Here is a 16,828-nt window from a genome sequence, read left to right as displayed (position 1 = left end):
CGAGGATGCCCTCTTTGGCTTTACAAAATATCCGCAAGAAAACAACGATATAGACTTTAATATTCAACAAATTTCCTTCCTTTATACATTTATATTAAAATATAAAAGTTTTCTACAGTTAATTACACGTACGTGAAACGAGTTTTGAGTTAGCTTAGTAAGAAATTCACATACGGAAAATCGTCTCGAGTTGTCGGTTCGACGAAAAACTCTTCGAGTGCAAAAACAATACAAATATCATTTATTTTATTTTATTACACGCTTTATATATCGCGATAGAAGAGATATCGATCGAAGGCTTGGATTAAAATGGTTGGACGAATGATTTTTTGGCGAAGAGAGGAACAAAGATGACAACGTGATCCAGATAGAAGCTGGATGGAAATATCGCAACGATTACGAGGTTGGGATAACGTTTAACGCGGAACCCATTTATTATTACAGTTATCGCGTGCGCGTCAACGTAATAAGTCGATGTCTGTTTCCTCCTTGCGGCACGAGTAGGTCTGCTCGTCCCAGAAACCTGGTATAATACCGGTAATTGCGGCGAGAGAGTTGAAAATCGCGTCAAAGAACTTCCTCTTTCGTTTCGTTTTGCGTTTCGTATCCGTTCGTATTCCAGAGAAAGTACCACTTTTTTTCTCGGTAAAAGACAAAAAAAAAAAAAAGAAAGAAAGAAAGAAATCACGACGATAGTTTCCTAGAAGTAGCAGGAAACCGTCCTGTGAGATCCATTTCCTCGGATTATAAAGCAGGATGTGAAAGCGACTAGGATGCGCGTTACATTCGGGATAACAATTTCGCGAGACAAAAAAAAAAAAAAAAGGAAAAAACGTCGCTTTCCAACCTCTCTCAATTATTTCGCGCAGCATTTTCTATCCGTGAGAATGAATTTTTCAAATCCATTCTTCTTTTCAAATCCAGAGATACGAAACGAAACGTTTAAAAATTCCGATTAATTCTCTTCTAAATTCTAAACACCGCAGATTCCCACAGATTCCCTTTCGTATTTCGAACGAACGATTTATCGTTCATCGAAGAGAGAGAGAGAGAGAGAGAGAGAAGAGGAGAGGAGAGGAAAGGAAAGGAGGAAATAAATAGATTGCCATCGTGGTTTGTCGCAGGTGTGAATTTTCTCGTATGGGACGTGGGCGGGCAAGAGAAATTACGACCGTTATGGAAGTCTTACACCAGATGCACGGACGGTATTATCTTCGTGGTCGACTCGTGCGATGCGGAACGGCTCGAGGAGGCCAAAATGGAGCTGACCAGAACGGCGAGGAGCCCGGATAACGCCGGTGTGCCCATTCTGATCCTAGCCAACAAGCAGGATCTGCCAGGTAACACAGTTTCGTGTGCATCGTGTTAACTTGGCGTTTCGCCCCGATTATATAAAGACAACCGTGGCCTCTTTTCTAAACGAGATTGCTCAGATTGCTGACATAATATTAAACGTGTTTCCTTTTTCTTTTTTTTTCTTTTTCTTATTCTTCTTCTTCTTCTTCTTCTTTTTTAAGGAAACGTTAGAAATCGTACGACGATTTTGCGTCTCGATTCAAATTCAAAAATTTTTATTCTTTAAAGTTAAAAAAATCGTGTTTCGATGTTTTTTTACGTATTCGTAAAAATAAATATAGGATCACTTTCGAAGACTCGTTTCGAAGCGTAGAGTAGGAATAAGCGGGCAGGAAAATATTGGCGTATCGTATGGTTCGAACAGTATGGCTTCGCTACGAGTATAAACGCACTTGACCGCAATTTATAACGGAGCATGGTTAGATTAAAGATTAAAGATATATATATATATACATATACGAACAGCGCTTGATTTTATCCGACATTTGCTTCTAATAAAAAAATAAATAAATAAATCAGTCGCATCATTCGCGAGATTACGCGGGTTTCTCTACATTTTTCTTTTTCTATCTGCCTTATTGCGTAACCAAATGCAAATCATCGTATAATAAAAAACTAAACCGTCTCCGTTGAAATTGAACGGCACCTAACAATGAGATCGATCGACCGATCGATACGCGCCACCATTTCATCGATCATTTAATTTCGACCGCTTGACAATTCTCCTTCCGGAACGACGAATCTTAAAAAACACTCCTCGAAAATAAAATTCCAATTCTCCCTCCAACTTCCTTCCTCCTTCCTTCGATCTGAACTTGAATCAACCCAATCTCTCCGAACCTGACCCCTGAACAACCGAAGAACCCTGAAGAACCGAAAGAAAGATCGACCCCTGCATCGTTTACTCTCACGTCCCCCCTTCTGGAATGTCAACGTTTGAACCGGTTCCTCCCGAATGTCCACAGGTGCCAAAGAGGTGGGCGAATTGGAAAAGCACCTGGGCGTGCTGGAATTGGCGGGGATGCCGGGGAGCGCGTGCATCAGAGTGCAACCGGCGTGCGCGATTACCGGCGAGGGGCTTCACGAGGGTTTGGACACTCTTTATCAGCTGATACTGAAGCGGCGCAAGCTCGCGAAGCTGAACAGGAAACGGGCCAGGTAGGCCAGGGCCTCGGAGGACTGCACGTGCGTCTTCTGATTTTGCAAGTCGCGGACAGTCTCTCCTCTGGGCACAGCCACGCCTTCCACGGTGTCTTCTTCCTCCCCGTCACGATGCCGCGACGCCGAGGTGCTCGAGTGAACAACGGAACGCGTGCGTCCCAACGAACATTGCTCGCTCACCCGTGGACGAAGTCGTCTCGTTCGTTCGTTCCAACCGATTGTTGGAATCTCGCGCGAGCAACGGCGTCGATTCGAGCCCAATTTTCGAAAGATTTCAGATAGAAAATCTTGATCCCTGAACTGCGTGACGTGAGAGGAATGCATGCCTCTCCATTCCACTCGATCGAGAAGATCGATGCGATCTCGTTTCGAGGACGAGGTTCGGATGACTCGACTGGGAATTTGGAACAGGTGTTTTTTTTTTTTTTTTCCACGCCTTTTTAACGCCGGCGCGATCAAGAGGATGTTCCTCTCCCTCCACGAACAGGAGTGTAATAATCTAGGAAATTTTTTTCTAGCTAGCGTGGATCGATCGCTATTGCGAGAGAGTTGTTAGACGAGAGAAGCGGATGTCTGATTACGACAACGAATCAAGTGCTTCTTCGCCCTATCGGAATAACAGAGAAGCTCTATTTTGCCAAAATTTTCGAACGTTCCTTAGGACGTCCCTTTAGGAAAATGCGATTTTTAACGATCCCTTCGGCCGATCGTCTCGGCTTGTCACGGATAACGAGCTCCTCGGCTCTCACCGTTCTTTCTCACCGGCCGATGACGAAAAAAATGGGGAGACGCGCTGGACGACGCGTTTTTTTTTCTTTTCTCTTTTTTTTTTTTTTTTTTTTTTTTTTTGATGAGCTTCAGGAGAAGAGGATTTTCGCGATAACGAGGCCCCGTCCACGAGGCTTCGTTGCTGATAACAATGACGTCGAATCGTATTAATAATGCTGACGCGGGTCCGGGTCAAGGAGGGAGGCGAAGATAAAAGCACGGGTATTAATAACCGTGACTCGAACCCCGCCAAATCGTCGAGATTAATTAAAAATTATCGCGACGGAGCAGCTCGAACGGAGTTCTTCTCGCCTTCCTCCTCCTCATTTTCAAACGGAGAACGGACGATGGCCGCATCACGAATCTTACGATTCGGACGTTTTTACATTTGGATATCATCATGCGGAAGAGGATTCTCGTCGCAGAGAGTATTTTTTCTTTTCTTTTCTTTTCTTTTTTTTTTTTTTTTTGCTACGTGAAAGATAATCGCAGATTGGCCCTTTAATGAATTAATCGTGTTAGCAAAGGCTAGATAGTGATTCGTCGAGGTAGAGCTCGAGGTGAATGAATCAGTAGGACCCTAGAATCGTGTCCCGACGATCGTGATCGTGCCTCTCTCAATTTTTGCACCTTTATACCACGTGACGCGAGAGTAAGAGAGAGAGAGAGAGAAAGAGAAACAGAGAGGAAAAACGATCAAACGATTCGATTGCTTCTTCCCGAACGGAATCTTTTTTTTAGTAAAACGATGTGATAACGATCCGCTATCCCCCTCCCTCCCCTTAAATTATCGTACGTGTGTATATCGTGTTCGTTGTATCGTGCTGTATAAGGGGCTAATTGTAGAAAAGGCGAATCGATCGTTTTGAGCTCGATCGGAAATCTTGATACATATCTCGAAGAAACGGATGATCTATCCTGATGATGATGATGTATATATTTATGTATATATATATATATATACTTTTTATCGTAATATTGTTCTTGGATAAGTGATTCGTTGACTCGATCTGATTTTTAAACGTTATTTAAGTAAGTTCTCTCCGTGAGTTTTTATTGAATAATTGTTGCGAGAGAAAATTTGTATATTTGTTATTGTATATTTTTACGTATCATCATTTTCGAAGCATGAATTTTCAAAGCTAATTCTATTTATCAGGATTATTTAGAATTAGAAGAATTGGTCGATTTCCGGGCTAAGGGTGGAGCTCAAAACGGTGGGTGCTCGTGTTTCTCTTGCCAATGTATACTTTTTATCCTTAACGGTCCCTTCGACGTGCGGACATCCGGTATGTGTAGTTCTTATCGACCACCACCACCACCATCACCGTAACACGAGACGATATTTTCTCAACACTGTATGGGAAACATATCGCACGGGGGAAAATTATTCTTCCGACAATTGGACGCTCGTCATAGTTTTCGATCATCGTGAATTTCTCTTCGTTTGGAGGAAGTAACGCGAGGAATTGATATCGAGAAATTTATTCGTGTGACGAATTTATTTCGTATATATCGAATTGGTTCCTATTCGTAGAAAATATCGTCGTCGTCTATTATATTTGGATCGGTACGGAAAGAAGTCGCTGATTAGAAGTGCAGTTCGCCAAACAATCGAAGTTATTATTATTATTATTATTATTATTATTATTATTATTATTATTATTATTATTATTATTACTATTATTATTATTATTCATTTTCGTTATTTTCGAACGCAGCGCAAAACTTGTGATTTCGTTCGTTGGTTCGTTCGTGTTCTCGTGGCCCTTCTACGTTCTACTTCCCTTCGCCATCTTTCCACGCGCAAAACTTTCCACGAATCTCCTTAATAATATTTTTCTCTTCAACTTTTCTCTTCGTAAAAAAAAAGGAAAACATATCTCTCTCTCTCTCTCTCTCTCTCTCTTGCAAACTTTCTATCACTGTTCTTCTTCCCTTTCGCAAAAAATCACTTCGATTCGAGGAAATCTCGTTGAGAAAGTCGAGATACATTTACATTCGCGTCTCGACAAGAAGTGCTTCCCACGAGAAGTCTCGTGAATCAAGAGAGAGGAGAGACAGAGAGAGAGAGAGAGAGAGAGAGAAAAGAAACGGTTAAAATCGAATTTAACGTTTAAAGATTAGGACGAGCACAGCACAAAAGCGGACGATATTTTTATTCAAAATAAAGAGTGATAAATCGTGAGAGAGAGAGAGAGAGAGAGAGAGCGATCGTCGCGCATTTCCCAGAAAAAAGAAGAAAGAGAAAGTTCCTCTTGGAAAAATCTGACCTCTTTTATTTCCTATTTAAACAGACGAACAGAAGAAATGGGAATGGGAGCGTAGGAAAATCGGACGAGATAATTTGACTGGTTATTTATTGGGGGTGCGCGGATCGATATTAGGCCGAGAGGAGACACGAGAGGGCAACACGAGACCGGAAATCGTGGTTTGCGGGCAACGATACATCCGAAACAACGACCCGCTGTGACGGAAGTAGCTGGATCGAAAATATGGAGAGAGAGAAAAAAAAAAAAAAAAAAAAATCAAGATGCGTCGAGTTCCTTCTCTTCCTCATTTTTACGTTTGCTCTAAGTTTATTTTTTGACAAAGTTTGTTGCGTTGTTGATTATTTTCAAACGTTCGATCTTTATTTTATTAAGATTTTTATCTTTAAAAGAATCTTTAAAAGATTCTGTATTGACAGGGAATTCCGTTTCCCTCCGATTCTTCTTGCTTCTCCCCCCCTAAACCGAGTAAAAATTTTTCGAAAGAAAGTCTTCTCCTCGAAGAGGAGGAAACGGATTGTCACTTGGAAGGAGTTGGGAATCGATAAAGGTTGCAATGAGTCACGTCCGGACACGGCGCCGCAATTGCAATTTATCGTTGAGGGAGGAAACCTGGTCACGCAATTTTTGAATATTTACCTTAAAATTGCAACGATAAAAGACGGGGATGGAGGTATATGGTACAACGCATTCCCAGGATCGATATATCCTCTGGGAGGGAAGAGAGGGGAGGAGGAGGTGGAGGAGGGAAAGCAAGAGGGAAATGTGAGCGGAAATCGCGTTATCGATGACACGGAAAAAGTAAGCAAAAGGAGGAGGAGATAAAGGGGCATCAAAGTTGCACGGGACCAAAACCCCGTATTTCTCGAGGAAATAGGAAACGATGTCGCGTCGATGACGCGTATTACATCGGATATCACCTGGATATTTTCTAGAAAACGGGCGAAACGCTCGTTTCCATATCCTTTCCATATCCGATTTATTATTTTGCTCGGCAAGTTAAAACGAGTTGTTTTCTAAGCGTCGAAAAATATCGATTCGTTTTTTTCTTTTTTTTTTTTTGCCAGCTGCGTTTTCCAGCTCGATCCATAAAAAACAAAAAAAAAGAATCCCATCGAAATAAGGAAAATATTTTCAAAGCGATACGTTCGAGCTAGGGGAATAATTAGACAATTCTCGTCGATCAACGATCGATATCGATCGATATCTGTGAAAAGTGAGGAATGAACGAGGATGAAATTCGTGGCCGGATCGCGGTGGAAAAGGAATAGTGGACGGAGAGCACATCAGGAACGGAACCAGTTTCTTCACACTTTGTTGCTCGAAGGAACGACTCCTTCGCGGATACATACGTACACACATACTTCCTACGATTCACGTCGCGTTCACGGAATGCGTTGAAAATGCATCGATAGAACGATTTCGAGCGCGCGTTTGCGCTCTCTTCCGCTCCGTTCTCCTCTCCTTCGACTCTGCGCGCAACTCTGAGAGCCCCATCTCTCCGTTCCTCTCCGTCTCTCCGACTCCTCCCTTCAAGATCTTCGGAAGAATATTCAGACAGAAGATATATATCCCCCCTTCCGTGGTCGTCGTTGCAAGCAACCTCCTTAAATAGTCGGAACTTTCCTCTCCTCTGCTCACGTCCCACTTGCGGCGCCGCCTTAACCCAGTTGCAACCAACTTCCGGTGGCACCGATCGCCACCTCCACCGACAACTTAATTACCACGGCCTCTAATTACCGTGTCCTCCCGGTCCTCGACTTAGAAGGGACGAGAGCACGCGATCCGGTTGTGCGTGTATGTGTGAGATTACGAGTGTGAGAAACGAGGCGAGAGAGAGAGAGAGAGAGAGAAATGGGTAATGCAAAAATAAAATTTGTATTGTACACACGACTGTAACACGAGTGTCGATGCTAGTCGAGCCGAGAATTATTAATTTCGGGGAACCAAGAGAGCGTGTGACGGTAACGAGTACGTGTAGCGTACGCCAAAAAATATATATATAAATATATATATATATATATATATAAAGCGTTTATACTTGTAAGAACATTGTAAATAGGCAATTGCAGGCTGTAAGTTTTTCGTAGGATTTCCTCGCGGCGTGGAAACCTGTTGGCTCGGTTCGGAGAAATTTCCTTTTAAACGATTTAAAGGATGTTGTTCATTTTTAAATGTTTTCTTGTAGTTTCGATAGTTTATTCCGAGGTGTTGTTGTTCCGTTGAGAGAGAGAAAAAGAGAATGATTAGAAGTGACTTTAAGATTAAGAATTAAGTAGGAAATTTAGTGGATTTTGATTTTCGTGTACGAATTGGCGAATTTTGATTGATCGGTACGCGGAAGAAAGGATTTTCGAAAAAAGTTGAAAGATCCGGATAGTAAAATTTGAATAACTTAGATAGCGAAATTGTTTAATTAATTAAGCGAGGAGAAGCGAATTTGGCGGAAGCGAATACTTGGTTCCGTTTGAATGTTCGATGGAACGTGGATAACGGATTAGAATGATTAATCATCGGGCAGAAGCGCGATGATTAAGAACGACTGATCGACATATCAGTGTAATAATAATTGTACGATTATAATTTAAAGGAATAAATTTATCCGATCCAAATGCCGAAGTTTTCCACGCTGAGAAAAAAAAAAAAAAGAAAAAGAAAAAAGAAAAAAAAGAAAGGAAATCGACCAATGTCTGTCGAGTATGATTGTTGTTTTTTATATCGACTGTCGTTCAAAAAAATTCTATTGTATACTATACTTGCCCTTGTTGTGTTTTATTACCATTCGATATTTTATCTCGTGCTTCTCGATCGAACGATAGATCGCATATTTGTGTAATAATTAAATACGGCTAAACCGAGTAGCGAACGATTAAGAAAAAGAAATGAGGAGAATTTTGTGAGAGATGATCGAGCGCGGAATTGTGTATAACGATTGTGAAAGAAAGAAAGGAAGAAAGTAAGAAAGAGAGAGAGAGAGAGAGAGATATGTAAAGAAAAAAGAGGAAAAAAAAGAAAAAAAAAAGAAAAAAAACGCGTTTCTACCGTAACGAGAACAATTATTATTATATCGTCGTTCGTCCTCGCGCTTGAATATTCGTATATTTATATAGCATAGACTCGCCACTCTTCTCTTGTGTGCGTGCCGTAGATGCGCCAGGTGAATGTTGATTGTATTCCCGGGGACACCGGCTCCAGTCCCATCAGACTGAATGAATCCTTTCCGACTGTGAGCGAGGATTTTTTCCAAATAAATCAGCTAATTCCGTTATGTTTTAATCACACGTCCACACATATTTTATTTATCGATCCAACCAAGATATTTCTCTAAATCAGACGAAGAAATATTTCCGAGTAAATTGAAGGAACGAAAATTCTTGCGACGCGCGAGAACAAACAAGAGAGAGAGAGAGAGAGAAAGAAGAAAGAAATTTTTTTAAGAAGGAAACAAACAAATTTTGCCAAGTGCAAAGAGCAGAGGTGCGCGCGCGCGCGCGCGCGCTTCTTCTCGAACCTTGAAATTACTTTCATTCCGGTCAATAACGATCGGCCGGTACCTCGTCCACGCTCGTCGTTTCGTCGTCCCCTCCCACAGCCTCTTGTTTCCGTGTCGGGTTGGCTACTTATTCATGCGGATCAGCCCCAAGCACGAGCACGACAGGAGGGAGCGACACGGAGGCAGCGGTTAGAGTGAAAAAGGGAGGAAAGGAGAGTGTTTCGCGGTTATTGTTCCCTTTGGACAGGATAGGCGGCACGTGGCGCGCGGATGCGGCCATTTACGCCGCGCACGCACGCGATGAACACCGGCTTCAAAGGGAACTCCTCCCCCCTCTCCGCGTTTCTTTTCCACAATTCTGCGCCAAGGATTTCGCGTGAATGGCGGGGGGGAGAGGAGGGGCTCTCCTCGAATCCACAATCCTCGAATTCGTTCCGCGATTCTTGTAACGGTAGTCCACGCAGCTTTTCTGCGCTGGTGGTAACTCGCCTCTCGAAGCGGTGCGCGTATTTCTTTGACGATTGTGCCGCTCTCCTCCCTATGTACGCTATGGGACAAAGGCTTGCTTGCCTGGTTTCTTTTTTATTCCTTTTTCGTGATAATTTTCCTTTGGCAAATTCAATCGTACGTCTTAATTTTTAAAACTTAATAAAATATTCTTCTGTTCGTTAGTCACTGTTCGCGAGTTCGGATGATGGATGATGATAAGCTTGGTAATTATCGATTGGAATTACGAGATATATGGGGCTGATTGATTGGAAAAAAACGTAATTGGAAACGTTCGTTCGAACATCGAAGGCGTTGTACGAAGTTGATCGTGGAAAAACTCGAGCGAGATGTATAATTAACGGATGGTGGCTCGTCGGATGCACCCGACGTTTCAACGTTGCTCGTCGTCCGTGTTAATGTGGGACGCGGAATGCGCGATGACCAAAAAAAAAAAAAATGCAACGAGTCGTGTTTGCGATGAAGGATGGCGCGAACAAGATTGGAAACGCCATTATTCTCGACACTGAGAAATTTCCATCGTTAAGAAAGTTCTTTCTTTCTTTCTTTCTTTTTTTCTCTCCCCCAAAGGTAATTCGACTGCGCATCGCATATCTCATTCTCTATCCCCGTCGATCCTCTATCGGGGGGAGAGAGATGTCCAAAATATTTTCACCGCGATTTCGTTTCAAATTTCGAAATTCGTTGAATGTTCTTCGTCTCGATTCAGATTTTTCTCGACTTTGCAAATCATCCATCGATTTCTATCGTCGATTAAACTCGAACGATCGATCGATCATTGATTGATCGAAGTTGCATTATTCGAGAAGCGGCAATTTACGAAAACGCGTCGCGGAATAATTGAACGAAATTCGATTTTATCGCGAATGGAAACGTTCGGGCTGTATACCGAAAGCGGCGTTAATATTATGCTTGGAAGCTGTGAAACATTGACTCGTTAGAGGAAGTTGGCGGGCGCGGAAACAATGATAGAAAGTTGGCTGTGTCGTTTGAATGGAAAACAATGTGCAATTGGGAAGGACAGGGCGCGTTATTGTACCGCGTTGGATCGGATCTCGGGAATCTTCTCTCGTCGGAATACAAACGCGCGCGAATTGAACGGCTTTCACGTTGGTCGTAAATTCCAGATTAAATCTGCGAATTCTCCATTGTTCCTTTCCTGAACGATTCCTGTTGCAATTATTATTATTATAGGGGAGGGAAAAAACTTCTTTCCCCGCGAGAGTTTGACACGGATCTCCGATCGAGATATACAATTCGTACTTTCGTACAATTCTAGCATCCAGCATAATGAGGGAACAAGTGGCCTAGAGCCATAATTGCCGGAAGGGAACGATCAAAGAACGGTCGAATGCATTTGCATACGGGATGGAGAAGTATGCTCGCGAATAAGCAGAGATGAAATGTAATGAGAGAAAGTCTTGTGCATCAGCTTCTTCCTTCTTTCCTCGAAATGAAAATTATATTATAGATTACAATGATACCTTTACATTTCGAGTAATGTAAAATCAACGTAAATAATACTTTAGTTTCAATGGGATAGATTGAATCTTTCTCGAATAAGTTTCTCAGGTTTATAAGATCGGGACGACTCTTGCCAGACACGTATGCAGAATTCGTATTGCATACGATCCGACCTAGACAGAAATAGAAATTAGATCCGAGATTAAATTTTGCAGGGGGGAAAAAAAAAATTGCACGGATCATTTTGCACGACTGGGAACAGAATATGGACTTTGGTTCCGCCTAAACCGAGCAATCTGACGTTTCTTTAAAATAATCTTGCTCGAGGTCGACGGACGACGCGTTTTCCTCGATCTCTTTTTAAAAACGACCGAAACGCGCGTCGCTTTAAAGAAAGGAAAAAAAGAGAAAGAAAGAAAGAGAGAGAAGAGGAAAAGGAAAAAGACAAATCACTTTTTCTGGAAAACTTTTCGCCGAGTGAGTGCTTCNTTAAAGAAAGGAAAAAAAGAGAAAGAAAGAAAGAGAGAGAAGAGGAAAAGGAAAAACAAATCACTTTTTCTTTTCGGAAAACTTTTCGCCGAGTGAGTGCTTCTCGAGAACGAGTGCTTTTCTCGGATGATCGTCGAATACCGGTGTATGCGCGCGATACCAGTTCGAGCTGTAGGCGGTGCCTACGGTAGCATGTGTTTCGTATATTTAGATGCACAGATGTGCGTGCGTTCGTGGCAAAAAGTCGAAACGAGGAAGGGAAAGAAAACGAGAACTGTACGCATTGTAACGAGAGAACGTCGGCCTCGAGTTTATCTTGCCGTTGAACAACTCTTGCTCGGAAGACGATCCGATCCCATCCGAACGATCCCCTGTATTTCAAAAAGATATTCATTCCGTTCGTCCGTGAAAATTTTTTAAACGAAAGTATAAATCCTCTCCCTTTTCTAAATATTTCAGAAAAGAATAAGTTCTCGAAAGAAGTGAATTTCTTCCCCTCCCTAAAATTAAGATGATCGAGTCGGTCGTTTTAATCGGTCTAAAAAATGTTTCGACGAGAAAGAGACGAGGGTTTTTCTCCTCTCTGTGGAGATACGTGGATTATTCCGCGCGTCGTGCGGAATAGATCCGGAATCAAAAGTGGTGAAAATCGACGTGGGCGCCGACTCGTGGGCGTCCCGCGTTATAGTTCGCGCCATTTATAGAAACGACGACGATAGAAAAGGGCGGCTTGTTCCTCGATGGGACAACGTTGTACGCGCAATACGAGTATAAGGCTGCGTAATGTTTTCCTTTTCCTTTTCTTTTTTTTTTTTTAAATTAATCTTTCGCGCTATATCCTCGCGACGCCGACTCACGTGGCGCCTGATGAAATCCTGATGTTTCCTTTCTCGGAAGGAATCCAAATAAAGGAGTCGTCGACGTTTCGTTCGTCGATTCCACGAGAGTACGTGTGCGTGTATATATTGTGTATATCGTGTATATCGTGTATATTGTGTATATCGATTTGTTGAAAAGTTTACGAACCTCGTAAATCGATCTTCATCTAATGAAAATTGCATTTGGGTTTATAGCAAGTAATAACGATCGAATTATATATCGGCTTTTCGAGATTGGATACTGTTTGGATACGATGTAGTTTATTGAGCGTAGTTATCCCTCGAAAGGAGTACTTTATTACTCGGATATATAATAATTAATAAGGCTTTCGAGGTGGTAAAAATTTTAATATCGAACGCAACGATTCCTCGTCAATGATTAACATTACGAGGTTAACTCTACATCTTTGAGAAGAAGATTCGATATGATGAAATATTGAAGAAATAAACAAACCTCAAGAAGCAAGAAAAATTTTTTCGAAATAAATTTCCGATATAATCTCACGAAAGAATCTTCGTGAAATTGATTATTTGAATATAAAAATTCGCTTCGCGAGGATTTTTTCTCCGAACGAAATATCCATGTTTCGATCGTTTTCCCGCAGATTCGAAGGGAGTTTTTTTGTATTTTATATATATATATAGAAGACAGCGAGGTATGGCACAAGTATATATCGAGGAAATTATTCAAGGAAGGGACAGGAACGAATGCAATTAAAATTTTCCCCTTGATATCCCCGTCGAAGATGTCGTTCCAAGTAAGAAGACCCTGACAACAAGTAGCGTTACTCGTCCAGTTTAATGAAGCTAATTAACCCGAATGTATAACCATGAAGGGGGACCAAGACGGCATTAGTTTCGTTGGCCGAGTCGGTGACCCGAAATTGGAGAGATTAACAGCATCCAATTTAACTTTGTTCGGTCGAAAAGAGACGCCCGGTTCTCGGAAGAAATTAATGACGTTTTATTGCCCGTTCATTTCAAAGAGGTAGTTAGAGATAGTTTGGAGATGGACGAGGGAAAATCGTGAAAAGATATTTTTTTTTTTTTAACAGGATTTATATAAGTTGAGATGAGTTGTAATTTCGTATGGAATTATTTATCCTGTTAAGAAAATTCTCTGGAATTTTCTTCCAGAGAAAATGGAGAAAAACAGCGAACAGCTGGCCCAGACAGTCGTTAATTATTCTTGTTCTTAACAACGAGAATAACCTTTTCCTATACACTAAGCCTCTTCGTAGCTTGACTTGCGAGAAAGTTTGCGATTAGTTTGCTCGCCTTTTAATCGATCATCCATCCGTGTAAATTGAATTTTTTTCGAGAAACAAAGTTCCCCTCGTTAAATAATATAATCTAAATATAATTTTAAAGGAAAATTTTTCTCCAAAAATTTTATCTCGAAGATTAAAAGATCTTTTCGAAAGAATGAATTTCTTTCACTTCTTCAACAATATTCGAACATTGTGTAAACAGTGTGCAACATCTCGTTGCACACAGATACGAATCGCGTATTCGAGAGCGGCACGAACTCGAAACAAAGCTCTCTTTTATCCAGAATTCACGGAACGTTGAATAACGAATAAAGTAGTTCATCGGTAGGACTATGAAGATCCATTGTTGAAATTGGCCGGCTGTCGTTGGATGAACAGATTCTCCTCTTCTTCCTTCTTCCCCTTTATTTCTCCGATCAAGAGAAAATCAAAGGGGATGTCGAAACGAACGATCGCACGTGGCAGCACGTTTCTAAAAATGTCCGCTCCGTTCGTGAAGAAGCGGAGAGCATTCTATTTCTTTCCTCAACATTGGAAGAATCGAATTTATTGAATCGATGAGATGAGATGCAATAATTTTCCATCATTAAATCCGCGTACTTCGTTCGCAAGCAATCTTATGCGTTCATCGAATACAAATTCGTTTCTTTCTCTTTTTTTCTTTTTTTTTTTTTTTTCAAATAAAACGCAAACGAGTTTGAGACAAAGCTCTTCTCTGTTTCCAACCATTTCCTCCATTTAATTCCTTCGTATTATTAACCATTAATTAGCCATTTCTTCGACGCGTGGCCATATATAATTCCACGGTTTTTTTCTCTAGATAAAACTACTCCCTTTGAAACTATCAGACTCGTATACACACAACGTATATACAAACGACACGATCGTCGTAATATGTAATTTCACGCAGAAACTCGTGAGCTCGTTGTAACGTTGTTCCACCGATATCTAAGCCGTTCCTTCTTCCAGCAGAACGGACAGAGAGAATGGAAGAGAAGCAAAAAAAAAAAAAGAGAAAAAAAAAAAAGAGAGAAGACGGGGGGAACATCGGGAGGAGGAACATCGGTTGGTGTAATCCAAAGCGGGCCACGCGCGTTCGAACGCGAGGATGAGTGGCGCGCGAGACAAAAGGCCCTCTCCGCTCGAGGAGAGTTCACGGACAGCTGAATGGTGAATAATATAGCGCAGGAGGACCAAGAGGGAGGACCCAATGGTAAAGGGCAAAAATATTCTCGTGTATACGCGTGTATGTACACGTGTGGATACATGTGCACACCCTTTCTCTCTCTTTTTTTTCCTTTCGTGTTAGAACGAGGGAAGCGACGCAAGGGTTGAAAACAGACGAACGATAAACAGGAAGGAGGAAAAAGAGGGGAAGGAAGGGAGGGGAGGAGAGAGAGAGAGAGAGGAGGGGTTAGTTTGGTTCAAGAGCCCCCTAGCCAGTCTGCTATCGAGCAATTCTCGTTGCTATGGGGATAATCTCGAAAGGCTTCCTCCGAGTACGCAAAATCCGCCCTTAACCCTCGCTGATTTTCACCGAAACATTCGGCCATTCTTTCGAAATCTCGAATGATGCTTCGATCGTTTGGTCGATCGAAAAGAGGAGAGAGAAAATTTTCTCTCTTCCTTCTTCTTTTTCTTTTTTTTTTCAATTTTTCCACAAGCAAGGTAAACTGTTAAGGAGGAGCTTTCAGGAAATTTCACTCGTTCGATTCGTTACTTTTAAGGCAAAAGTTTCTCGCCCGAATTTTCGCTGTTTCGATCTCCTCGAGCACGAGGAAGCACACCTGCGTTGTTACCTGCGAGTCGAGTAACTCTTGGTAAGAATCGGAGGAGAGATACTTCGAGGATACGTTCGCAGCGATATCCAACAACTAGTCGGTCCTCGCCACCTTTGCCCCACAAGTGGAATTAATGGCAGACACGTGGTACTCGACTTGCCCACCCTCGCCATCCCACTTCCCTTTGTGACTCTTTCGCGTCGAGATGACAGTGTGCAGACGACTTGTCAAGGCCAATCTAAAAATTCTCATTTACTCCACTCGTTTCTCACTCCGAGTTCAACCCCTTGTATCGATCTTTTCCTCGCGAATTTCTTACTACTGCCGCCTCGTTGTTTCCGTATATATATATATATATATATATATACTCGCAGAAAGGATGAATCGAATTATAACAATTTCTCGTTCACAATTAATTAAATAAATTCTTATTTTTATTCTTAATTAAATAAATCCGTGAAATTACGATCCATTGCGATCGAATCGATAATCTTAACGTGCTTCCTACAAGCAGGAGCATCCGTATCGATTTTCCATAAAAGAAAAAGGAGAAACTTGTGGTATAAATTTTTTAAAACCCGTTCCCTCCCCCTTTTATATCTTTTATCTTCATGCCTCCATTCGAGAGATTATTTCCATTTCTCGTCCATCCATTATTTCCCCCGACTTTTTCCCCTCCTCCCTTCGATTCGTGCACGCGTGCTTTTTTTCGTCCGGCCAAGGGAGAAACTGTTCTTGCTCAAGATCCTTTGGGAAACGAAGGAGAATGCAAAGGAGAAACTTGCGAGCATTCTTACGGGCGAAACCACTCCGCGAGAGTAATCCGGAGTTGTGAGAGGATGGTGCTTTTTCGTTGCATAAGAATTTCAAAGAATTTCCTCTTCTCCTTTCTTATATTCAATCCCTCTTCAATTACACAGAATTTTCCGATTCTCTTAATCTCATTCCACGCTCTTTCTTGACCGTGATTCGATGCTCTCGAGACGATCGACGAATTTACTCGAATTGGAAGAAAGAGCAACTCGATGTCGCGAACTTAATGTCAACATAATGGATAAAGGATCTTTTTAAAAATTCACGAACCATCCGTGAATAATTGGAAGAGATTAGATGAAATTTGGATCGCCAAGTACAAAATTCGAATAATTCGAGTTTATTCTCGTCGCTTTTTAAAACAATTTTCATCTTCGATCCTTTCGAGCATCCTTTCCTTTTGGCGTGACGATGATCGTGCAGGTTTCTGTAAAAAGAATTGAAACACCGTGACGCGTGGTTTCCGGGTTTAGAGTAAAACGGAAGAGTGCGCGGATCCTTCTGTTAAAGATGGAAAAAAGGAGGGGAGGGGAGGGGGGGGGGAAATGCATCAGACGTTTTCGAAATTAATCTTCAC

General features: G+C 41.8%; 1 protein-coding gene across 4 annotated transcripts in view; it reads left to right on the top strand.

Annotated features, from left to right (window-relative positions):
• LOC122710960 (ADP-ribosylation factor-like protein 4C) overlaps positions 1–8,848 on the top strand; it is a 36,215-nt gene extending 27,367 nt beyond the window's left edge. For 3 of the 4 annotated variants that reach the window (XM_043929233.1, XM_043929235.1, XM_043929234.1), the window contains exons 3-4: positions 1,125–1,340; positions 2,322–8,848. In XM_043929233.1, the coding sequence (XP_043785168.1) occupies positions 1,125–1,340; positions 2,322–2,518 (413 nt within the window). In that variant the 3' untranslated portion in view covers positions 2,519–8,848. The remainder of the gene's footprint in view (positions 1–1,124; positions 1,341–2,321) is intronic. The other variant, XR_006346030.1, reaches the window with a different exon arrangement.
• The last annotated feature ends 7,980 nt before the right edge of the window (positions 8,849–16,828 follow it).

Source organism: Apis laboriosa, unplaced genomic scaffold, assembly GCF_014066325.1.
Source record: "Apis laboriosa isolate Shangri-la unplaced genomic scaffold, ASM1406632v1 scaffold16_cov148, whole genome shotgun sequence".
NCBI lineage: Eukaryota > Metazoa > Arthropoda > Insecta > Hymenoptera > Apidae > Apis > Apis laboriosa.
The sequence above is the reverse complement of the archived record's forward strand: the minus strand, read 5'-3'. Positions and strand labels throughout refer to the sequence as shown.